The sequence below is a fragment of the Phodopus roborovskii genome, unplaced genomic scaffold (assembly GCF_943737965.1).
Source record: "Phodopus roborovskii unplaced genomic scaffold, PHOROB, whole genome shotgun sequence".
Lineage (NCBI taxonomy): Eukaryota > Metazoa > Chordata > Mammalia > Rodentia > Cricetidae > Phodopus > Phodopus roborovskii.
The window spans coordinates 1684299-1710100 of NW_026126547.1; the positions used below are offsets into that span (position 1 = coordinate 1684299).

The following is a 25802-nucleotide window of genomic DNA, read 5'->3' on the forward strand; positions in this document are numbered from 1 at the left end:
GTGTAGTCTCATGGCAAAGCGGTTCCATCCTTCATTCTCAGTGGCAAGTAGAAGATATCTGTCCACGTGGACATTGCTGGTTAAGCCCAGTGTACTGTGCCTGATGCAGGACAATGTCTTGGGGGTAAATATTGCAATTGGTGGGTGTTAAATATTGATAAAAGGGGATCTTGAGGTATTGACTTTGCTACTTGGTTGGAGAGTCCAGGGTAGCTTGTTTTTATGTATCCATATGACTGCTCTAAGGAGGGCATGGTCCAGGTGGGCTGTCTGTGCTGTCATGACCCTGATGCTCAAGTGCAGTTTGTACTTTGGGGGCAAAGGTGCAGCATCATATTCTTGCCTGCTCACCTCCCCGGCTTAGATTTCTTTCTTTATTTTTTTTGATTTTTTTTTTTGGCCCTGTGCTCTTTTCTCAGAGGCTGATCTCTAGCACACCCCTATTGTTGCTGTGAGATCTAGTCTTACTTTGGTGTAATTGTTGAAAACTGCTGCCTCTTGAGAGGATTTAGTCTAGTTTCACTCATTTAACTCCATCGTTATTTCCAGGTACATCTTGACTTTTTTTATTTATTTAAAAGATACCCTATATTCAGATCACATTTACAAATTGTTGGCTTCCATAGGTTGAGTGACATTTAGTTTGAAATTTCCAGCTTCAAATAATGTGGAGATGGTAATTTTTTAAAGCTGTCATTTGTTCTGCATTGATGGGAGCCAGTGTGCCTACTTAATGGAGTACAAACAGCATAATACATGCAAAAAGTATGGAGGTGTGTGTGTGTGTGTGTGTGTGTGTGTGTGTGTGTATGTGTGTGTGTGTTAGGGGGCAGAGAGTACCCCACAGCCCAGGGGACACAGAGACCCTGAAGCCCCACCCAGCACCTGATCAGGGGACCCTAACTCCCTTGGACAGAGTCAGACCACTCTCCCCATGACCTAACATATTGCCAGTAAAACTAATATTGAAGCCCAAACACCAGCCAGCTCAGTAAATGCATGTCCTATGAGATCAACTTGTGATGGCCTTCCCGAAACCACTCCCTGTGAAAACACAGCTGCCCTCCTGGGTGGGGACTCAGACCAGAATAACTCCTGGATATTAACAGTCAAGTCAGCTGTCCCCCGCTGCCCACTCCCAGCCTCACCAAAGAGCAGCATGGAGGATTTCCTAAACTGGTGTTTCGGAAGCATCAGCTCCCACAGCCTTCTCTGGTGCCTGACTTCATGCTGGCTGACACGTGGGAAACAGAGAGGAACCTGCACTCAGCTGGAACGGAGGCAGGTGGAACACAGCTCCCAGAATGATGCACCGGGTCCAGGTGGATGAACTAACGCCGCACATAGTGCCCGGTGTCCACCAGGCTGTGCTGGGCTATGGCAGAGGCTATGGGAACAGACATTGGCATAGAGGCTGGGGGGGGGTGCAGCAGGCAGGAAGTCAGGTCAAGCAGGAGAGAATCCAGCATGACCAGCCACACAGCTGGGACAGATGCCAGGCTATATCTCCAAGGAGCCCATGGCATTAACGGTGTAGCTGTGCTCTCCTCCACAGTGGCCATGGGGACAGTTACAATGGCCCCAGTTCCTAAAGACAACTCACTTCCTACTTACTTCATTGAGCACATTCACAGATTCATTACTGGGCACGGGACAGAGGGGAGTGGAGGGAGAACTCAGGGCTACTTCAAGCCAGATGACTATTTCATTTTGGATGGCCCCTCTGCCTTACTGCTAGTATCAGTCCAATGCTGGTATCCCTTAAAGTGGCCAAAATATGATAGCGGTCCCAGATTTATGTCTACCAGACGGGAACATGCATCTAGAACAGGGGACTCTGTCCTCATGTCATTCGATAGATCCATTAGCCCCCTGCTCAGCATGTTGGCCTCTCCTGGGTGCACTCAGAGGGGTGGAACATGGAAGGTGGGCATATCCATCTGCACAGGGAATCTCCTTGTAGGACCTGACTGTGATGGGGATCATGTCAGTCTCTGGAATCTAAGGGTTGCAGACCCAGGAGAGACAGAAAGCAAGGACACATTTTCTGGCCTGCTCCTTGGAAAATTTCCAATTTGTTCCTATCTGCTGAGGTCCTTTCCAAAGAAAGGAGGTCAGCCCAGAGAGGCAGCTGGACTCCAGTGTTCAATGCCACACTACTGACAGTAGCTAAGACAGAGTCTACCCAAAGCATCCCTTGATTGATGGACAGCATGTCAAAACCATCTCAGTTTCCTATTGCTTCCTGACATAGCTACAGCCAACAGACACCCACAATCTCATCTGTTTGTGGTCTCTCAGAGCTAGAGAGTGGTGGTCCATGCATGTCTCTTGATATCTAAGATATCAAGCCATGGCTTCTCAAAAGTCTGTTTGGTAGAATTCAGTTCTGGGCTACTGTGAGACTCATCCTTTCTTTATTGTTTGCTGCTGTGCCCTCCTCCTCAAACCCTTAGCTGCACAGCAAACCTCTTTAGCACTTTACTCCGCATTCCCTCCTCCCACTGTCCAGAAAAAGCTCTGCTTTTATTTTTTATTCCGCTTCACTTTTAATTAAAAAGTAGTAATCAAATACATTTGTTAGATACAGTATGATGTTACACGTTCTGTTGTAGAATGATTAAATCAAGCAAGTGAACCTATTTGTTATATCACACACAGTGGCTTGTTTGTTTTGTAGTGAGATCATTTAAAATCAACTCCAAGCAGTTTTGAAACATGCACTATATTGCCATTCACTGTAGCCCCTCTACTGTGCAATCCATCACAAACCTCATTCTTCCCAGCTCACTGAAAATTTGTCGCATTTTCCCTTGAACTCCTTACCAGATCTGCTGGCATATACCATCCTTCACTCCACTTCAGGGAACCTGAGTCCACACCTAAGGGCGATCTTGCAGCTGTTTCCGCACCTGATTTACTTTACTTAACGTAACTTCCAGGTTTATCAGTTTTTGGTGCAAACTGAAGATTTGCTCCTCTTATGAGGCTGCGTAGTACTCCACTCTTGTTTGTCCATTTGTCTGTCAGTCAGCAGGATGCCTTAGGTTGGGTTGACTCCATCTTGGCTACTGTGAGCAGTGCTGAGTGAAGGTGGCAGATGCAACAGAGCTGCCTTCTCGTCGCTTTTCTTCTGAGAGAGGACTCCTGAATCCCAGGGAGATCTCAAACTTGCCATGTGGTCATGGGAATTCTGAAACTCCTTCTGCCCTTGAGTGATGAGATTACAGGGGTGTGCCCACATCTTGTATGTAGTGCTGGGGGTGGACTCGGGAATTTGTGTCTCCTAGGCAAGCACCCTACTAGCTACACCACGTGTCCCCTCTTCATCATATTGATTTCTTTCTTTTCGATGTAGAGCCAATAGGAGGATCCCTGGATCACATGGAAGTTCTCTTCTTAGTCTGACAACAGATGGACATTCTGGTCCCTGTGATTGTCAGTTGTTTGATAAGTCACTCCAGTTAGGCCATGGGCATCTCGTTATGGTTTAGTTTCTAGTCTCCAGTGGTTTGTGATGAATGTTGTCCATATATCAGTATCAGACTTCTGTCTATATTCACTTGGGAGGTATATATCAAATAATTTGCCTGCTTAAAAATTGGATTATTCTTTTACTTGCTATTGAATTGTCTGTATTCCATATTTATTTTGGATATTTATCCCTTCATCATCTGCATGCTTTACAGATAATGTCTCCTAATCTGAGTTATGTCTTTATTAGTTATCATAGATGCCAAAGTTCTGTGGCATTGGGCCAGCAATGTTTCTTTGGTTGTAGCTCCAGAAGCATGGGAGTGGGAGAAATGGGCAATGGGTCTGCCTCCAGCTAAAGAGCTTAGGTACAGCAAATAAATCCATGGGATGCATGAGTTACTCCCATCTGAATGACTTGTTACATAGAATCCTTTCTGTTGTGGTGTAATGTCATTTGATTCCAGGCATAGGTACTGGAGTCCTTGGTGTAAGAAATGGGGTGAGGAACCTCCAGGGACATTAAGAACTATCATCTATACCAAATGTGCTAAGTAAATGCTCATTTTGTTAGATTTTATTTTGCTGTAATTTGTAACCTGAATAGAGGTTTTGATAGTTTAACAAACATTTCTAAGGGTTATGGGAGAATTCTAACCTTGCCTGTTGAAGTTACTTTGCATTGTTTCTGCTTATGTGGCCACCCTTCTGGCCCTGGACTATCATGACCTGATGTACTACTTGTATGAGTTGCTAGTTTTGAGTATGTACAGAGTCTTGGAGAACCTGATCCAGGCTTACAAGATACTGTCACCTCCCTGGTGCTGTGTGCATGTGTGCAGAAGATCATTAAAATGTTTTGTGGAGCCTGTTGCATCATGAAACTCCCGTAAGGCTTGTGAATGGTGCCCATTGTTATGCCTAGGTTGTGCAGAGGCTGGAGCCAGGCTGGCCTTGGTGAATGGAAGTCTGTGTTGCTGAGTCTTGAATTCAGTGTTGTTGAGTACACCACGTCCGTCCAATGCCGAGGTGCTGTTGTGTGCCGCCACTTTTGCCAGATAACACCTGGCAGCTCCCTGATAGGCAGCTCAGGGCTTGTGGTAGCTTTGTGGTTCAGGGTTTGACATTCCATTTCTATCAAGTCCCAGTGTTGTCATTGTCAGGGTCTGGGTCAGATGTTTCCAGGTTCTGGGCTTATCCAAAGAATTGAAAGTAAGAGTTCACACAGATTTGCGAAGGAAGCAAGATAATTTTATTGGAGCAAATCCATGGTTTATATTGAAAAGCGATACACTCTCAAGTGGGCCACATGAGGGAGAGTTATCAATGCTTCCTTACATGGGGTTCCAGAGAAGGGGGAATTTGTATTGAGTATGTAAAGTGGGCAGTTCTCTGTTTTGATTGACAGATTAGGTCATATATTTGCTTTTCCTTCTGAGTATGTCCCTTCCCACAATAATATTTGATTTTAATCATATGCATACCTTTTATTTATACCTATGCATAAATGGTAAATAGGTGATTTCCCCTGAAAGGTTGCTGGGGGACATAGTTTGCTTTATTATAAATACAGGATACTAAAATCCCTGCTCTGCTGGCCTGCCTCCATAGCAGCAGGTAAAGAGCTGCTCTTAGGAGTCATTATCTGGACTTGCTTCAAGGTCTTGCTCCTGGGCCTGTGGGCACCTCTGGAGGGGTTCCCTACCATACTGATAGGAGCTGGGGAACATTTCTCTCATGATCAGGGACTTGCAGCTGCGCCTTCCCCAGCGGCAGAGATCAAGAGGGAAATACAGGGAGGCAAGATCAGAAGGGTCCTTAGACTTCATAACCTATGGTGCCTGTTCTGTCTGAGGTTAGCCGAGACCAGGGTTCTGGAGAAGCACTGAAGGGTCTGGACCCAGAAACCCAGATCAAAGACCTTCCAGCTATCTATGCTGTCCATACCACTCTGTCCTGACCCCAGAATCTATAGTGCTGGGCTTGTTTTATAGGTGGAGGTCTCCCCCAATTTTTAAGCAAGAAAAGAAATACCGCCAGCCTTGTGGCAAGGATGGTGAAAACTGCTATGTGTATTGCCATGGAATCCTGCAGGCCTAGACTGTCTGCACATGTTGCTTTCTGTGAGGGGCTATATGTGTACATTGTAGTCTACATTCTTGTTTTTAGGACTGTGAGCATAAAGGACTCTGTGCTTTCTCCTTGAAAGCACCTGCTAAATATTTTAGACTGTATTAAAAATTTCTAGTAATTGAAGAATTATATTAAACCTGTTAGTGATGATAAACTTTGAAACCATGAGAAAGAGAGAGAAACAGAGGTATAGATAGATAGATAGATAGATAGATAGATAGATAGATAGATAGATAGTAAGTAGAGAGAGGGAGGAAGTGTATGGAATGCCTGAGGTTGGAGAAAAATGCATTATAATAAAACACATTATAATAAAAATGCTCAGTTAATATCAGTGCCAGTCAAGGTGCCTAGGAGAGGAAGATGGGTGTTTCCCCTTTAAATTTAAATGCTGTGGCGTGTGTGTGTGTGCGCGCGCGCGCGTGTGCGTGCGTGTTGATTTTTTTGCAAGTTCTTCACATGGGAAATAAATAAAAATAATCAAGGCCTCTGCACAGAGGATGGAGGTCTAGTAAACCTCTAGGAGCAAGCAGGGGACTCTACACCCTGCTGCAAACACCAAGTTACTTCCTAATCACAGCAGTGTGGGACACTGGAACTGCACCCCAGAGCTTTACACATGCTAGGCAACGCCACCGCTGAGCTGCTGCAGCCCTCACCCTAAAGTGAGGTTTTCTTGTTCAGTGTTTTCCAGGGTGCCTGACGATCCAGATTCGCACTGTGTTGTGTATATTCATAGTGATCTTAATCTACTCAGTAGCTCAAGGATGTGTGGTGAGTATCACTAACTTTTGGCATATGCAGGGGCATGAGCAACAGGCCAAAGCAGCTGAGCCAGGAACTAGGAGACATAGCCAGGGTGGTTGGAGTGGAGGGCACTGCAACCCAGGATGGAGTTGCCTCGCTCGGAGACCAGGAAGGAGCTGGTACTACCTGGTCCACCCTGCTTGCCCCCTGCCAGGAGCCCCTGCAGGCTTCAGCAGCAGAGGCGGTTTGAGGCCTGACTGGTGGTATCAGAGGTGCAGGGGGAGGGGTGGCTACTGCAGAAGACTGGGAGTTCAGCGAGCCTGGGACACTGGGGCCTTCTGAGGGGCTGCTGTACTTTGCCTAGGCCTTCCTAAGCCTTCATGCCCTTGCTCCCCAGGTGGGCTGCCTGCCCTGGGCCTGGAGCTCTCAGTCCAACAGCTCCCTAGTGGTCCTTGCAGCCGGAGGCCGGCGCACTGTGCTGCCTGCTCTGCCCTGTGAGTCTGCGCACCATGCCCTGCTCTGCTGCCTGGTGGGCACCCTCCCACTAGCCATATTCCTGCGGGTGTCCTCCTTGCCAAAGATGATCCTGCTGTCTGGGCTGACCACATCCTACATCCTCGTTCTGGAACTCAGTGGCTATACCAGGGTTGGGTGAGTGTGGTGCCCCAAGGAAAAACTCTAGACAGGGAGGTGTTAATTATTCTCCTCTGATAATAGTTTGCATTAGTCACTATTATTCTTAATCATCACCTCAATTACTAACTCTACAATCATCGAACTCTCTCCCTCCCTATCTCTTACACACACACACACACACACACACACACACATACACACACACACATACATGCATGTGTCCATGCGCACATGCATGTGTACCAATTAGTAAGCCAATGTGAGCCAAGTACATATAATTTTTTATTTAGTTAGTGACTTTTTCCATTTCTGTTCTTTAGTCCAGACTCTAGCAATGCCTCTAAGTTTGGCCTCACTACCTAGAGATGGCTCTCTGCCCAGACCTAGGGTCTGGCAGCCATGTCTTGCCCGGAAGCCGACACTGATGGGGTTTCTTCTCCACCTCCCCAGGGGCGGTGCCCTCTCTGGGCGCAGCTATGAACCAATCATGGCTATCCTGCTGTTCTCATGCACACTGGCCCTGCACGCCAGGCAAGTGGATGTCAGACTGCGGCTGGACTACCTCTGGGCAGCACAGGTAAGTTGAGCGTTCTGTCTCCTGGGGCATGAGATGGCCGCAGGGAAGGTAGCACAGACACTCACTGGCCATGTGGCATGCTGAAACCCTTGCTCAGTAGTGCAAAAGAGCCAGAACTATTCGGGGACTTATCCAGAAGGTCTGTCCTCAAGGCTTGAGTTCTAGGACTGGCGCCTGTGGGATGGCTGTAGAATGTTTGGGCTGGAGACTGCAGTTGGAGTGGCTCTGTTGTGAGGCAGCACCTTAGGGCATCTGTGGGGACTGGATGTGGCCAGGAGCCTGCCAGAGTCCTTTAGAAAAATGAACATGTCAAACCTCCCTCTGCTCACCCTGGACCTAGTAATTTTCAGGGAGTTTCTGACAGGAGTGGCGGGAGGGCCTCTTCTTATGAAGACTGTGTGAGCTACTCGGGCCCTGACTATCTGGGCACCAGGCAGGCTGTCACATTGTCTGTACTTAGCTTTCTGTTCACTTGTAAGGAAAGTGCTAACTGAGGGCTGCTTATTTGGGACCATGCTCACAAAACCACTGTGGGAAGTGTTAAGGTTTACCAGTGTCCATGGCAGGGCAGAGAGGGGCTGCCTGGTGCTGGGGTGCACGCACGCCTGCACATCACGCACAGACATGCGCGCACAAACACCTGCATCTGAGAACCGAGGTAATGAAGCATTTGATCGCTTGCCCAGGCGTGGCTCTCATCTGCAGAACTTGCAGTGGTCTCCCAGCAGCAAATTGTCTCATGATCCTTCCTTACCTGAAAAAGAAGGGTGACCCGAGCCCCAGCAACAGCTAGTCTTCTGATTTGGATGTACTCGGAACAGCCCTTTGCCTTTAGAGCAGCCAGTCGAGCTTTCTCAGTTATAAGAGCAGCACTGCCCAGGAAATGAAATCTCACGTGAGAAAACGGGGTTCACAGAGGGACCTGCGGGTGTCAGCCTAGGCTGTGCAGCCAAGGCTGAAGGTTCCCAGCTCTGGGTGAGCTGGGGCTCAGATGCCAGATAGGTAGGGGCAGTGGGAGGAGCCAGTGTCTGTGACACAGAGGTCCCCTGTGGATTCAGGAGTCTTGAGGAAAACCAGATGACTGTGGTTGTGAGACCAGCTCTGACATACTTGGTGGAATGGGAAATCCTGTTGATTTGTCGCTTTTCCTGGGGCTGAGTTGAACAGCAGGCTGTACAGTAGGACACAGACTGGCTGGTAACAGCAGGAATGACAAGAGCTGGGCGTGCCATGAAGTAGTCCGGGTCGCAGATTCCAACAGGTGGTACTGGCCAAATTCTCTAACCAGCAGTAAAATAGAGTGAGAATCCATAAAATGGAGTGCATTTCTCCTTCTTGGCAACCAGTCCCTAGGCCTGGCATGACGAAGCATGCTGACTTCTCCTGGCTTAGTTATGTAGATGGCCCTGTCCCTGGGCTACAGGTCATTAATCCTGTGGGGTGGCTAGTTCTTGCAGCACTTACCATAGACCCACCTTATCCGGAAGCAGGAACCAAGGAGCCTATTGGTTAGTAGCATCCAGGTTGGCGGGGGGGGGGGGCCCTGGTGACGGCAGTCGCCAGTTCCTGGAAAGGAGACCTGGCCAGTTGCATTTTGCCCTAGTCACACCAGGTAATGGGAAGAGCCTGCATGGCAGCTGTGGCATTGATCGTGGTCTTTGTAACCCAACTGGCTCCTGCTATGGTCCTTCCTGGTCCACTGACTCTTGCCATTAGCAAGAGCCATAGCGAATATCTACTAGAGTAAAATGCACACAATGATGTGGCTGGAAGGCCAGCCTTGGCACAATATGGTGGGAGTGTATAAGGTTGCGTACTAGGGAGGGTGTCCAGTTGGTTTACAGTCTAAGCAAGTGAGAAAGAGGCCTGCCTATGAATTCCTTCTAAGGGAGTGATCACATCACCCCTTGGGTAGGCATTTTTCTCGTATGGACTGGCACGGCATTTTCTTGGATTTGATTATTAAATTACGGTATCATTATTAAATTCAGTATTTAAATGTTATTAAGTCATGTGATTCTCCATCCAGCCACACCTTCTTACTACTACTCATTACATATAAGTTTTCAGGAAGTGTGGAACACAGGTGCATTCCCTCAAGTGTGGTCCTCACGCTTGAGTGTCGTGATGGGAGGGTTGCTAATGGAGCACGCTGACACACTTTTTCCATAGACAGGTAACAAGAAACATCACCTTGCCTTCCCGTAACCCCAGCAAAACATGGAGCTTTCAGGACTTTGTCTGTTTGCCCTCTGGATATTTAGTCAGGTTGTGGAGACATGTGAGCACCTCAAACTATTGCCTCATTGTCCGGACAAACACTAGCCAGGTTAATTATTTTTGAATACCACATTGGCCATACAACCCTATATAAACAAACAGACTTTACTTTGCCCTTGGTGAAATTCTCTGGCTCTTTATCTTTAACTATTGGCATAATTCTTTCTCAACATTGTTTTCTTTTTTTAGTTTTTTTTTTTTTTTTGAGGCAGTGTGTGTGTGTGTGTGTGTGTGTGTGTGTGTGTGTGTGTGTGTGTGTGTGTGTAGCTCTAGTTGTTCTGGAACTCACTCTATAGACCAGGTAGGCCTTGACCTCAGAGACCATGCTGCTTCTGTCTCCCAAGTGTTGGGATGAAAGGTGTGCATCACACCCAGCAACCAACATTCTTTTCATTGAATTAGTAGATAGAATCCCTATGACAAATGTAATTCTAACTTTATATTCATTTGTGTGGATGGTTTTCACTTGTTTGTTTACCAATAAACAATCTCAGGTGAATTCCTGTCTTGCTGATGCCATCACCAACTCTGAGAAAGGTTGCCTGTGGACTGACTTCCCATCAGTAGAACTAGATCGGACCCTGTGGCATTTCTTACTTCACTCCACTGGTTTTTGACCATGCTTTTTTTTTTTTTTTTCCTGCACATGTATGGTCTTAGCAGGCTCTTTACATCATCAACTTAAGGTTCTTTTCCTGGGACTCTGAAATTCTATAGTACATGTCTCCCTTTTCTCCTGGTTGGCACACACTTATGTCAGGGCCATGAGTGGGCTGGATGATTTACGATTAGCTCAAACTAGGCCCCACCTCTTAAAACTTGATATCTCTTATTACTATGCTGTAAATGATGTGGGGGGGGCAGTTAGCATGCTGCACGTATACAGAGATGAGAGGACAACTCTGTAGACTTGATTCTGATTCTCTCCTTCCATCTTTGCATTGGCTCTTCTATCAGGCATATGCAGCGAGCACCTTTACCCACTGAACCATCTCACCAGGCAAAGCCTCACTCCTTATAGGTCCTACCACCTCTCACCACCACCACCACACTGAGGACTGAGTTGTGTGCAATGCCCCCTACACACACACACACACACACACACACACACGCACACACACACACACACACACACACACATCTACATACAACCCTGGGAACAAACCACCCAAGAGCAGGGTAATAGTTTCCTGAGAGGCCTTGGTCGAGTTAGAGTTGTTTCTTCCGTAAATGTTAGGTGGAGTGAAATGAATTCTCTGAAGTGGTTGCTTTATTTGTTGTCTAATGAGGAGGTGCTAGAGTAAAATTCAAGTTTCCTAAAAACACGAGGCCCCCTCCACCTCCCTTTGCTTCCTGCAGTGGCTTTGGGAGTTTGATCCCTGACAACTGCTCCTTGTTGACTTAAAATTGGCCATAGCGTTCCTTGCTGTCCCTTTAATATTTATGGGGCCTGATTGTACTATTTAATCTCTTGTGATTGGTCGAAGCTGAATTTATTGTTGCTTTAATTCCTTTTAAAGGTGACCTGAGAGGGACTTTTCCTTTCTAAAATAGAGGTTCTTCTCGGTGTTAGTGATGTGTCCCAAGAGTGGCCACAGTGGTTCAGGGAATGCTGGCATGTGGTGTTACTTCATGTTCATTTGCTCCAAAGTATTCTCTGATTTTCCTCTTCATTTCTTCACCCAAAGAGGAGTGTGTTCTTTGCTCTGGAAGATTCTACAGAGATCTGGTAGTTATTAACTTCTAAATTCATTTTACTGTGGCCAGATAATATGTACTTTCATATATGTGGCTTGAATGCTGTTAGTTCTCTTGAGACTCACTGCACTGTCCATGTCCTGTGTGCCCCAAACAGCATGTTTCCTATAGCTGTTCAATGGTGTTTATTAAATCTTGATTGAGTCAGATTTTTCATGGAAATAGCTCCAGAACAGAAATGAAAGTTCATCAGAACATGATTCTGATCCTACATTTTGGAGCCCTACTCCCCAGAAGAAAAACAAAAAGAAACAAAACAAAACAAAACAAAAACCCCAACCAAACAACAACAGAAACCCAGTTTTATAGAATGGCTAGAAAGAAAATCGGCATGACCACTACTGGTCAAATTCTTGACTGGATTGTACCGCAGTGACTAACATGCCCAACATGTCAGTAGCGTTGACTAGCCAAGATGCATTGTTCTTCCTACTACAAGTCTGTGCGGGTCAGCCATGGCCCACTCCATCATAGTCCTCAGACGACACAATGGGCACACCATCCAAGAGTGCACCATAACCCCTGTCTTTAAGGGCGGCACTTCCACCCTCCAGTGGTGACTGGAAGTCAGTGGAGAATGTTAACAACATCCATCTGAGTACATTCAGAGAGGATGGGGAATGTTGGAGTCTGTTGTGGGCGGGAGGGCTCACCTTGCTCTCAGGCCCCTCTGGTATTACATAAAAGGGAGATTTATATGGTCAGCCATTCCAGCCCAGTCTGCTTGGCCTGAGCCAGCCTGATCTAAGAGGTAGTGACACCATGGAGAGTTGGAGGCCCTATCTGATCTTTGTTCTCACACTGTGGTCTTTACATGGAGAGAAGGTATGTGTCTTACAGTGTGCCCTAGCTTATGTGACAGTTACCAAACAAAGGAAGGTTAGGGTTGTTCTTAGGATCTTTTAGACAGGGCCTTCTATGGCCTATACTGGCCAGGACTCAACTGAAGACTTACTTGAAGGGGACATTATGTAGGTTCCCTGAGAGCTGTTGTGAATGCAACCTGTCCTGGGCTCACCATTCTCTGCCTGCTTGGGGAGATCTCCAGGTTCATGGGAGCTTATTCCGTATGTGAACCAGAAACCAGGCTGTGGTGTGTGTGTGTGTGTGTGTGTGTGTGTGTGTGTGTGTGTATGTGTGTGTGTGTAGGTATGTGTGTGTGTGTGCTTTTTAATTAGCTTACAAGTGAGTGAATTTCCATAATGCTTCAGTATTTTTAGTTTGCTAACCTACCCTTTGCTTCCTCTTCTCTCCCATCCACGCTGCCATCCCCACTAATTTTTAACTTCTCTTATCTCCTCATGTCTTTTTGTGCCCTCTTTTCTGGGAGTTGATGATACTTGACATTAGCTTCCTTTATATCCTACTTTGGCTTACAATTGCTTTGATGAAACACCATGACCAAAAACAACTTGGAGAAGAAAGGGTTTATTTGGCTTACATTTCCACATTGTAGTCCATCAGTGGAGAAAGTCAGTGCAGGAGTTCAAGCAAGGCTGGAAGCTGAAGACAGCACAGGAGCTGATGCAGAGGCTGTGGAGGAATGCTGCATACTGGCTTACTCACCATGGCTTGCTTAGCCTGCTTTCTTACAGAAGCCAGGACCACCAGCCTAGGGGTGGTACCACCCACCATAGCGGTGGTACCTCCGCCATTGATCACTAATTAAGAATATGCCCTATAGCTGGATCTTATGGAGACATTTTCTAATTGAGGTCCCCTCCTTTCAGATGACTCTAACTTGTATCACATTGACAGAAAACTAACCTTCACACTCTACAAAGATCATTCATTTCCCTCTCTGGGCTGACTCCAGAAGAGGTGGCTCCTAGAGCTAGAGGTGTCTCCAAAGAAACTTACTAGATAATTCAGAAGAAGAGGACTCCCAAAAATGCCTTTCCAGTGACTATATGAAAATCCAGTAATGTGTTTTCCTGATATTAAAGAGTGCAGTGGTGGCCATACTCTCCTGGCAGGTGCCCTGTGACCCCTGCAGGAATCCCAGTAGCGGATGGAGCAACTGTGTAGTCTGTCCGTTGTAAGGAACACGCTGTTTCTTTCAGGCACTGTGTTGGGGGTTGCTGGTGTTCTCTGAGTGAGAATGTTTTGTCAGAGTGATGGGTAAGTGTCACCCCTATACACGTCAGCATGCCAGGGAGGTGCCAGTTAGGATAGCAGATGTTTTGTTTTGTTCTTTATCCAAATTACTAGCATGACAGCTCTGACCTCCTTGGAAATGCTTCATCATCGTTGATAGATGTGCCTGGTCAATAAACTCTAAAATGTAACACACACGAGAAAGGGGACACCTTCTGATGACATGCCCAGAGCACACTTGGGAACAGTTCGGCGTGTATCTCATGTGACCTTGCTGACAAGAATAATGCGTGTCACCCAGTAAGCTATTTTTTTAAAAAAAAAAAAATCTAAGGTTTCTGACTATTTAGAAAATCTTTAGATTTTTCAGTGGGGTTTCATTTCATTAAAAATATAACAATTCTGCCTGCTTTATAAAAAAAAAAAAATAACTGCTTCAGGTAGGTTGGATGTTTGTCAGTCTAACCTCAGCAACAAAAACCTTTCGATCAGTTTGTGGAGTAAGATACATATGAATGTAGGAAGGACAAAGACCCTAGCAGTCCCTAAATCCAAAAGCTGCTATAAGCAGAACCCAGAATAAAACTTTTCAATACAGTGAGCTGGTTAAGGCCAATTTTCATTTTAGTGCTATTTTTTTATCCTATTTTTAGTCTTTGGAATTTTCATATATGTGCCTAAAATGTATAAATCATAACCATAAAAGGAAGTGTAGACTTCCTCTTAAGAGCATATATTGCAATTTCCTGTGGGGCTGGTTGTAGTGGCGCAGGCCTTTAATCCCAGCACTTGGGAGGCAGTGGCAGGAGGATCTCTCTGAGTTCGAGGCCGGCTTGGTGTAGGTCGTGAGCTCTAGGCCAGCCAGAACTATGTAGAGAGACTCTCAGAAACAAAACAAAGACAGCAAACAGTATCTTTCTTCTGTCCCATCTCCTATCCTTGGTGTTTTCCCATCTCCTTTCACCTTCTACTGTCACCTCTAATTGACCTTTTCCCTTGGCTTGCAGGATTGTAGGTCTCAGTGTAGCTCATTCACTCACCATTTATTTTGGCTTCGTTTCTCTATCTCTTACCTACCTCCATGCTTGACTCCACAAGCAGTGTCCTCTGTTTCTGTTTTATCATCCCTTCTCCCTTAAGGCATCCACTCCAGATTATTCAAGCATTTTATTATTAAGCAAAGATATTCAATTTCATTGTTTTTTTTTAACTTAAAGTATTACTGATAGTAGCAATAATTATTTTGGAGAGGATAAATAGTGTTGTGCCATTCATACAAGAAAGCCATTATTTTCAAAATCTATTTTTCCATCTTAGTTCTACCCTGTAAGGGCTTTCCTTTGGGATTCACTAATATACAGCATGTTAAATATAATTAGTGATACCTTTCCTATGGAGTAGAGGGTGTTTGCAATGTTCTGTTGACAGGAACGGGAGATGAAAAGCCCGAGGCCGGAAGTCAGAGGCCACTGACCTTTGAGAGAGACCCAGAGCAAGCCACAGACTCACTCATGGGACACTCACTGCCAGATAGCCACCCCGACAGTGGCTCGGGGCAAAAGCATGCCCAGTTCCCATGTGTTGTTTTTCTTTCCATTAAAGGTCATGGACTCTGAGCCCCCTTCAGGATAGCCAGTGGTCAAGTCCTTCTGTTTACAGAGTGGGCTCCAGCCTGTCTGGGTGGTGGTGGCCAGTGTCAGCTCTAGTTTGACCTACAGTCTGGGGCCCAGTCATGTATTTCTTGTGTTTCCATGCACTACAGTCTGCCCCCTCTCTATTGGGTTATGCTAATTTATTGATCTTGTTTAAAAACAAAAAAAACAAAACCAAAAAGGAAAAAAGGAAAAACAAATCACTTAGCTTTCATGCTGTGGTCATTGTGTCCTCACCTCAGCTCTTCGGCTCAACCCTTCCTCACATTGCTCCTTGGAATGGATTCTTCTTGGTTTGACAGACGGTATCATGTCAGGAAACCTAGCAGCATGTAACTGGTAAAGTCAACTCTAGAAAGAGTAGTGTAGCCCTCCCCAAAGCTTTTGACAAATGCAGATCTAGGAACAATGGTTCTGAAAGTGCATGAAAAGTTGCTGTAGCACAGAGATGTGCTTGTCCTGCCTTGTACATCACTGACCACCACATGGTTTGGCTCACAGATGGCTATAACAGGCCCCAAGCATCAAAGGCACTGTGGTAGCATTTCTACTATACCTGGAGTCTGATATTAAAAAATGGTAACACTCATACATAGACTATTTCTCAAGCCAAATCCTTTAGACTTTCAAGTTTTATAGCAGAGGTATATAACTTCTCTCTCTCTCTCTCTCTCTCTCTCTCTCTCTCTCTCTCTCTCTCTCTCTGAGAACTGTGGCGCACCATAGGTCACTGGTCAACATTGATAGCATCCCTTGAGTCTCATGGTGGCCCATGCATAGGGCCATCCCTGACATTTTTTCTTAGCTCTGTAGAGCCATAGTCTGTGGTAAGTTGACTATGACCAGTTGCTTGTGATAGTTCGAAAGCAAATGGCCCCCAAATGGAGAGGCACTATTAGGAGGTATGGCCTTAGGAGGTGTTAGAGGAAGTGTGTCAATGTGGGGGTGGGCTTTGAGGTCTCTTTTTCCTAAACTTCACTCAGTGTGACAGTCAGTCGACCTCCTCTTGCCTCTGAGTCAAAATGTAGCATTCTTAGCACCAATATCAAGTCTGCCTACATGCTGCCATGCTCCTCTTAATGATCATAATGGACTGGACCTCTGAAACTGTAAACGAGCCACTCCCAATTAAATGTGGTCATGGTGTCTCTACACAGCAATAGGAACCCTAACTGGTTCCTCCGGCCCCTTATCCATTCCTTAGGGCTTCGCTCCCTGCTTCTGGTTCAAAGAATATGCACTCACTCGGATGAGCTGGGTCCACCCCAGCCGGGTTCTCATAGCATTCTTGACATAGTGCCAGCAGGGTGTGGGCTCTTGTGGAGGCAACAGAAGTTCTAGGGGTGATACGGTGTCCTGGGGAGGTGTCAGCCACCTGGTCCAGAGTTTTCTGGGCTGGTGCAAGCTAGAGTGGGCACATAGGTTCCCAAGAGGTGTCCAACGAACAGGAACAGGATCTGGGGAGTAGACCCTGAAAATAGGAGAGCCATTGTCAGCCCCTGAAAGTTAGAATGAGGGGTGGAGAACCCTTCACCGCCGCGTTAAGGCTCTGGCCCTGTGTCAGGTATGAACGATGAAGAGTGGACCTCCCATGCATCTAGAGCCCTGCATGGCTGATTAGTGAGGTTGGAGCCTACCCCCTACCCAGAGAATTTACTCTAGACACTCGGGGAATGGGGAAAACACCCTTTAATAGCATGTATCCTGTTCTGGTTAACGCTCAAAGAGAAACCAGCCATGAACAGAAACTTAACATAAAGTTTATGTAGGTCATAGGCTTCAACATTCCACATAGCAAGTTGCACTTTGAGCAACTACACAGAGACAGAAAACTTCAGGTCTGGCCAGTTAGGACAAGTTGGAGATTTTTACTCAATGTTATTGTCACAGTTACTTTTAATGTAGATGGCCTGGGCCATCCTACCTGGCTGAATTATGCTCTTCTTGGTGAGAACCAAGATAGGCATGTTCATTGATATGGAAATGGGGCCTAATTGGTGTCGATCCTGGTGAACAGATCTTAGCAGGAAGGTACTCCCCAGGATCCTGAAGTTCAGTTATGTTGGAGGTACACAACCTCTCCGACGGTTCCTCACAAGCCTGTTTAGTGTGCTGCTTATGTTCTGGGTACATTAGAGGAGGTGGCTCCTTCAGCTAAAGTCCAGGTTGTGTAACTTAATATTCCCTAAGCAAGCCTACTGGTAAGCCCTTCATCACATCATTTGACCACCCTCAGCCTTTCCTATGTCAGGGTGTCATTGTGGGAGGGTGAGGCAGCATGCATGGTTGCGACTCGTGCCCCATGACCCCCAGGCAGAGGAGGAGAGGGATGACATGGAGAGAGTGAAGCTGGACAACAAGAGGATCCTCTTCAACCTCCTGCCAGCCCACGTCGCACAGCACTTCCTCATGTCCAATCCGAGGAACATGGTGAGTGTAAGGCCTCCTGGGGCCTGCTGGGTGACAGGACTTCCTGGTCTGCAGCTGGCTGCCAGCTCAGCATGGCCCGCTCTGTGTCCCTCTGCTTCATCGGCAACTAGGGGCCTCTTTGACCTTCAGAAATCCCCGATTTTGTTGCTCAGCTCCCTGCCTGGTTTTCCTGCCAGTCCCCCCCCCCCCCGGAAGTGGATAAATCCTGGGCCGCCAGGAAACTCTGGGGACTGTGGGTTGACGGGTGTGCGTTTCTTCCACTTACTTTCCCTTTGATCGTGGCCTGGGTATAATATTCAGAACACACAAGCGGAGGGACGTGGGCTTTAACGAACCAAATGTAGAGAGGAAACCCTCTTTTTCAAGTTTGGATCATTTCCCATAGCTTCCCTCATCTGGGGACAATGTGAACAGAAAAAGCGGAACACGCCCGTGTGTAACTGTCTGCTTGGAGCTCGTGGAGATTTTCTTTCCCTCCTCTGCGTGGAATGTTTGGTCAGAGCTCCTTACAGCCTTGCCTGCTGCAGTTACTGCAGCTACTGGCATAGCACAAGGGAGATGCCTACAAAGGCCAAGTTCAAAAGTAAAGAAATCTGGGCTGCTTTTAAGGTTCTAGGGGCAAGAGCAGCCTGGGCATTCAGCCTTAATCTTCCCGGCTGGACGCAGCTGCTGATGTGTCTGTGCACTCAGCTGAGCTTTAGAGCCATGGAATGTATGGCTCTCATATGACACCACCCCCCTTCCCTGAGATTCCATCACCTCTCTAGGCTCCAGGATAAAACTGACCACTCAGGATTTGCCCGTGCAGTGGAGTGCGCACCCTGGAGCCCCCAGTGTTTCTCACTTCTCTCTAGAACTATCTGGACTCCTATGGTCTGGCTAATCCCCCTTCCAAACCCTGTTCCTGTTGTTTGGCCATACCTAGCATGACATGGGGGGGGGGCGGGAGCTGACCCCGTCTGTCTTTGCAGGACCTGTATTACCAGTCCTACTCCCAGGTGGGCGTCATGTTCGCCTCCATCCCCAACTTCAATGACTTCTACATCGAGCTGGATGGCAACAACATGGGGGTTGAGTGTCTACGGCTCCTCAATGAGATCATTGCTGACTTTGATGAGGTGAGGCCTTGCAACAGCATCTACTGGCAGGGTAGCAAGGATGAGTCTTCCTGGACCCAAATCCTGCTTGTGTCCATTGTGCCTTCATTAGGGTCCAGGGCAGCTGTGACAGTTGAGACAGAGCCTATTGACTCTAAGATAGGGACCAGGGCTGGGCAGCTTCCACTCCAGGTGTGCAGGTAGGAACCTGTGGGCCCTGACCAGGCACTGTGGATGCTCTTCTCCACAGTGACTGTGAGCTTAGCTTCAGGGACATGGATGTGTCCATATCTCCTTGAGACACATGGATGTGTCTCTTTCATACTTATGGTCAGACACAAAAAAACAGACCAGAGGAGCAGCTGTGCACAATTTAATGGGCACTTCCTCTGTTGCCGCCTAGTGGATGATGGCTATATGACGTCTCTCCAGTGTTTGAGTAACAGTTTTGTTTTTTAAACAAAGCTCATGGACAAGGACTTTTACAAGGACCTGGAGAAGATTAAGACCATTGGGAGTACGTATATGGCCGCCGTGGGGCTGGCGCCCACAGCAGGAGCCAGGGTAAGTAGCTCCCAGGCCACTTGCTCAGGCCTGAGCCGTGGCTGTGTTGCAGATGTTTCTGGGACCCTGGGCTAATCCCCATACTGGAGATGGTTTCTGTGTTGGATCAGGGGAGAAGATCCTAGGCTATCTTGCCATTGGCTGGTTCCCTCTAGATACCCAACCTTAGGAAAGCCCTCAGTCTTTAGCCCTCCTTTCCAGCTACCTCCTTTTGCTCTCAGCCTTGGAACACTGAAAATTTTCCCCCAAAGTGGAATTGTGAAAAGGAAGTGGGTCTGCAGCTTCTGAGGAGATTGATCCAGTAATAACCAATCTCCAGATCAGGAGTCAGCAGGTTATTTGGCCCAACATCTACGGAATGAAGGATGCCAGTCACCTCTAGCCTCTTCCAGAAGACAGAAGCAGAGGGAAGGCTTCCCAAGACTCATCCCAGGGCATATCCTCATCCCAAAGCTAGATAAAGACATCACAAGAAAGAAAAAAACACAGATCAGTATTTATTCCTCATAAATGTAAATGCATAAATTCCTCATCAAACAACAGACTGAATCAAATAGTAAGTAAAATGAATTCTACATGAGGGCCATGGATTTATTACAGGTATATAAGATTGGTTTAACATTCCAAAATGAATGTTTGAAAGTTTCCCTATCAACATATGATCCTAGAAATTGATGCAAAATTTTTTTTGCTTCACCACCTATGAATAATTATTAAACTCAGAAAAAAAAAGGAAACTTCTAACCGGACAAAGAATATACATAAAACCCTACAGCCTAACATAATATGGAATAGGAAAAAAAAACAAAAACAAAAACTCTCCATTCCAAGATTAGGAGCATTGCTAAGATGTCCCTTCTCCCAGCATTAATATTAGTACTATCATTAATTATTAAAGTTGGGATTTTGCTAACTAGTCTAGTCATGACTTGAACCACTATGTAGCCCAAGTTGGCAAAGAATCCCAATCCTCCTTGCTTCAACTCCTGAATTCTGGGATTGAAGTGTACATCACCATACTCTACTCTCTCACTACTAATATTTAGCAGCATTCTGAAAGTCCTAGCTAAGGTTATAAGACAAGAAAAGGAGATAAAGCACTTAGGACTTTGAAGGAAGAAAGAAAACTATCTTTGTTTGCAGATGACATGATTTTATATATGTAGAAAGCCTGAAAGAACCAATGATGGGTGGGGTAGAAGATGGATAAGTGACTCTTGTAACTCTTGTAACTAATGAACTAATAAATGAGCATCGGAAGGTTGCAGGATACAGAGGCCATATGAAAAAGTTAGTCCTGTGTAGTAGCAATTGACATTTGGTATTTGAAATTACAAACACGACACCATTTATATTGGCACTAAAATATAATACTGAATACAAATATAACACGCCATATACAAGAGCTTTATAAGGAAAGCTGTTCTGTTCCCTGCATGGGAAGGATGACCGAGTTGTGCCAGGTTCACAGAGTCCCAGACCAACCCAAGGAGCCAGACAATTCCCATGCAAGCACAAAGGTTACTTTTTATTGTTCAAGCTGGTCAGCTTGGATCTTACTCCATGGCAGGGGAATTAGATGCCAACCAGCCATAAAGTGAAGCTTTTAAAGGGCAGACCACAAGGCTGAAGGCCACAAATTTCAGAGTTTAAGTAAGATACATTTGATTAAGATAAGACAGGGCATAGGGTTGCAGGGTCACAGGGTCACAGGGTCTGTCAGTTATCCCCTGGGCTGAAGGATCTTTACAACCAGTAGGGAATCTTTATGACCAGCAGTTAGCAGACATAGGAATGTTTGAATAAGTGGTGGACAGTCACCTCCCCTTCTCTGAGAGGGGGCTCAGGTGCCAGCCATGGCACTCCGGATTTAAGGAGTTAAATTTTTCTTTACCATTAGAAGTTCCCTTTCTCTATAGATTTAGGGCCCAAGCTTTTAAACTTTTATTAATTTTAATTTTTGGTCCTTCAACTGCTGTCAAGATATCAGTGCTTACAAGATTTAAGAATGAAAGTAATCCAGTCTCAATCAAAATTGTATCAGGATAGCTCATAACATTGAAAAATTGAACTTTATATTGAAAAACAAAGGACCCAGAAGAGCTGACTAGAACTGGCTAGAAGGCTACAGCAATCATGACAGTGTAGTGTGCTAAGGGATATTTCAAATTGATCAGAGGAACAGGATAGAGTACCCAGAAAGAGACATAATTATGGTCAACTTACCTCTATTTTAATATAATAATTGCATATTCATATGCAAAAATACAACTAAGACAAAGATATTCTACTTTTCCTAAGATTAATTTGAGTCATCCTAAATACAAAATATTTTAAAAATCTATAAAGTTTCTGGAGAAAATCTAGATGGTCTTGAATTTGGAAGAGAAGATCAGTTAGTTGGACTTCATTAAATAAAAAGCTCCTGCTCTGTAAGCAGTATTGTTGAGAATGACCAGTCACTTTGCAGGCTGGGAGAAGATTTGCAAGCCACCTATCTGACAGAAGACTTATATTTAAAATTTAAAAATACCTCTAAGATTAAGAAATAAGAAAAATGCCAACCTAGTTAAAAAGTTGGCAAAATGGAGAGGTGTCTCGTCAGTGAAGATTCAAAGAGGCAGAGAAGCACATGTAAAGATGGCTATGCCCTAAGTCTTAGGGAGGAGGTCAAAGCATTGGTGTAGAACTACACTGACCTATTAGAACAGCCAAAATCCCGAACCAGAACTGATACCGCTGGGAAGCATGCGGCACAACAAGAACTCTTGTTCCTTACTGGTGGAAATGCAAAATGTTCTAGCCACTGTGGAGACAGTTTGGCAGCTTCTAACAAATCCAATTAGACTGTTACCACTGCCCACACACCCTCCCCCCCAACGCAATTACAGTCCTTGGTACTCACTAAGTAAGATGCAAGCTCATATCCACACCGACACCAGTACCTACCTACTCATGGCAGCTTTACCTATAATCACTAAAAAAAAAAAAAAAAAACTGGAAGCAAACAAAATTCCCTTCATTAAGGAATTCTGACAAGTCCATAAAATGAAATACACTGTCATAGAACAGAAGTGTGCAGGTAACAAAGACAGTGTAACCTGAAGATACTTGTGGTACTATCTGAAAGAGACAAAACTACGGAGACAGAATTAGTGGCTTCTGGGTGTGTGTTGCAAGGAGGAATGACTCAGCAGAGCACAAAGGATGCTCAGGTCGGGGAAGCCATTGTGTGACAGTGTACTGGGGGAGACATGGCATTATACTTTCATCAAACCCACAGAATATCCAGTATCAAGCGTGAGCTCTAATGTTAACTGTAGCTGTAGATTGGTGATAACCGTCCAGTATTGGCTCACTGACTGTAACAGATGTGAGCTTAGCAGTAGCCTGTTGTACACAGAGGAGGTCACTACATGAAGACTATCATCAGCTCTGTTGCATACAAATCAAAGTTCTTCAAAAAATAAAGCCCTTCAATGTTGTTTTAAGAACATTAGTTCCCTGATGTTGAGGACAGTAAGTCTGGGTAAATACGAGTTAGAAACCTTCTGCCCATCACTGTTTTACAAATGAAAGGACTTCAGCAGTCACATCCACACAGATGCAGCTTCAGTCTCCTCCCTGACTTATGTCTCTAGCCATTGTCTGGCCTATCTGCAACATGTATTGACAACACTGTTCAAGTAGGCATCTGGGCGCCTGACACCCCGGTTCCCTGTATCTCCATAGGGGTGTGGTCTGGACTAGCAAAGCTTTGGGTGGTTTCTGCCCGTGTCCCTCAGAAGTCATAGTTTGGGAAATATCCCAAGTTTTCTAACTGTAGACTAAGAGGATTAATGTATTCCCAGCCAGGTACCAAGAGCTCTTTCCAGGGCTGCTCTGTTTTTAGAAATTAAATCCCAGGGCCAGGACCTGTCCACGTGGTCCCTGACCCTCTCTGTTTTGGCACTCCACACACTACTTTTCTCTTTTCACATCTAGGCTAAGAAGTCAATCTCTTCCCACCTGAGCACACTGGCAGACTTTGCCATCGATATGTTTGAAGTCCTGGATGAAATCAACTACCAGTCCTACAACGACTTTGTTCTCCGAGTCGGTAGGTGACTCTGAACCTCATCCGTGCCGCTAATGGAAGATGCTAGGAGCAGAGTCAGTGCAGGCCTGTGGTATCACAAAAGGTGGGTCTTGCTGGCCAGCAGTGCATGGAGACAGCATCATCTCTGAAGGTGGCTTGTGGCCGTGTACTGCTTAGGCGTAAGGAGCCTCCTTAGTCACTGCTGTTGTCATTCAGAGGCATCTCTGCATCCTTGGTCACTGCTGTCATTCAGAGGCACCTCTGTGTCCTTGGTCAATGCAGTCATTCAGAGGCACCTCTTCATCCTTGGTCCCTTGGGAACAGGCTCCTCCATCACCACCCTGATTGCTAGCTGAGCCATGCTGGTCCCTTTGTAAAGAAGTTTTAGAAGGAGTCCAGCAGCAGGGCCCAGGCAGCTCCTTCCTTGGCTGTGACTTGAGGGGGGACCTTTTCTCATGTTTACAAAACCCTATTAGGAAATAAGCTTCTGGGGCTGGAGAGATGGCTCAATGGTTACGAGTACTGGCTGTTTTTCCAGAGGTCCTGAGTTCAATTCCCAGCAGCACTCTATAATGAGATCTGATGTCCTCTTCTGGATCAAGTCATTCATACAGACAGAGCACTCATATACATAAAATAAATAAATCTTTTGAAAAAAAAAAAAAAGAAAACAAATTCAACTTTGGCCTGAGATGTAGGACCGTCACAAAAAATTCTACTCATCTAGAATCTAGCTGAGTTCGTGTCAGATAATTTCCCTTCCCTCCCTGTCTCTTCCTTCTTGTCTCCTTTGGAATACAGTCACCTGGAGATTTATGGTCACCTAACAATGCAAAGGTCCAGTGGCCTTAAAACGGCCCTGGTTTATTCTTGAGTGCAGGGGTGGTGGGGCAGCGGGTGGTGTGTCAGTGTCCTTAGAAGCAAGCTGTTTGGACATGGTGTCCCCTGAGGGCAGGGGCAGAACAGCCCTGACCTCTTTCCTGGTGGTCAGTCTCCTCCTGGGCCTCAGGCTCTGATCGATGCAAGTGTACTAATGTGACAAGGTGCAGACTGGGTGTTGGAAGTCCCGCTTCCCCAGCATCTGGCCCCTGTGTTGGCCCCACAGTGAGATTGGATGATACTCCCTTCCAGCTCTACTTCCCAGCTGACCAGTTCCTACCCAGGTTTCCCTGCCTGGATATAGGTGGAGAGACTCACAAAGGTAGCTCCTAGAATCCTATCAGCCATTTGAGAAGTAGCCCTCAAGTGACCTTCCTAGGTCACCCATGAGCCTCCAGAATTGTTTCTAATGCCTGGGACTTCAGAGGAAGTTCAGAAATGTTGCTTCCCATGCCCAGATAGACAGGCAGGAAGTGGCATCTATGCAGACCAGGCAGCCCCATTTGCAGGGATAGCTATCTTAGACTGTCGTGAGAATGCAGCAGATGTCCCACCAGGACAGGACAGGGTGACACAGGACATTTACAGGGCATGAAACCTACCCAGAGAAGGTGAGCAGTTTGTCAAAACTCTCATAAGTGGTAACTCAAACTTGAGTGTACCTGGACCAGAAGTGATGGTGTGGAGCTGTGCAGGCCCTTGAGGCCAAGTGGTCCCTGCCCTGTGGAAGGTCTTGCCCTCCTCTCTGGATATCTGAATTTGTACTTGGTGCTAAGACCCTCACTCTGAGCAATATCCTAGGAAGCTACTGCTAAGTTGGGGGACCGAGGAGATGTACCTGGAGGTACACCGTGGTCATAAATGCTATAGAGGCAGACTTCCTGGTAGCTCCAGAACAGGACTCTGTGCAAGGGACAAAGTGACAGTGATGCAGAAATATGCCCTTCTAGTGAGAATCCACTCCACACAGCTCTGGCTAATGCCCAAAGGGGAGCCAGTGATGAACGGAAGCTTTTTTCCTAACATACATAGTCTTTTAGGCTTATGCAATCTATATGTGCTGTTATCCCTCAATCTCTTCCAGATCCTGGCCCCAGGTTACACTGAGCAATTGAAACAGGAGATAGCAAGTCTGGCCGCTTGGGCAGATGGGAGATTTACACCGCAAAGATACTGCTGGAATTCTTTCTTTGTTCTATTCTTTCAGATAGTCACCCTGGTTTATCTTGTCCACTTGGGGCGGAATTAGGCTTTTCCTGATAAGAGCCCAGAGGATTTAATGGTAGACCAGGGCTTAATGGTGGTTGTGACTCCAGGCTCTGCACCCTTGAGTTGCCTCCCCCCCAGGCTTGCTATATGACATGGGATTGAGTCTAATTGGGTTTGTCTCCTTTTGTTAT

At 46.1% G+C, this 25802-nt stretch overlaps 1 protein-coding gene across 1 annotated transcript in view; it reads left to right on the plus strand.

The window, feature by feature from the left end:
• Positions 1-25802, plus strand: part of Adcy1 (adenylate cyclase 1) — a 104104-nt gene that overhangs the window by 72653 nt on the left and 5649 nt on the right. Inside the window, exons 12-18 of the mRNA XM_051200576.1 lie at positions 6292-6381; positions 6752-7005; positions 7441-7567; positions 17668-17784; positions 18756-18902; positions 19347-19445; positions 23430-23544. Of these exons, the coding sequence (XP_051056533.1) occupies positions 6292-6381; positions 6752-7005; positions 7441-7567; positions 17668-17784; positions 18756-18902; positions 19347-19445; positions 23430-23544 (949 nt within the window). The remainder of the gene's footprint in view (positions 1-6291; positions 6382-6751; positions 7006-7440; positions 7568-17667; positions 17785-18755; positions 18903-19346; positions 19446-23429; positions 23545-25802) is intronic.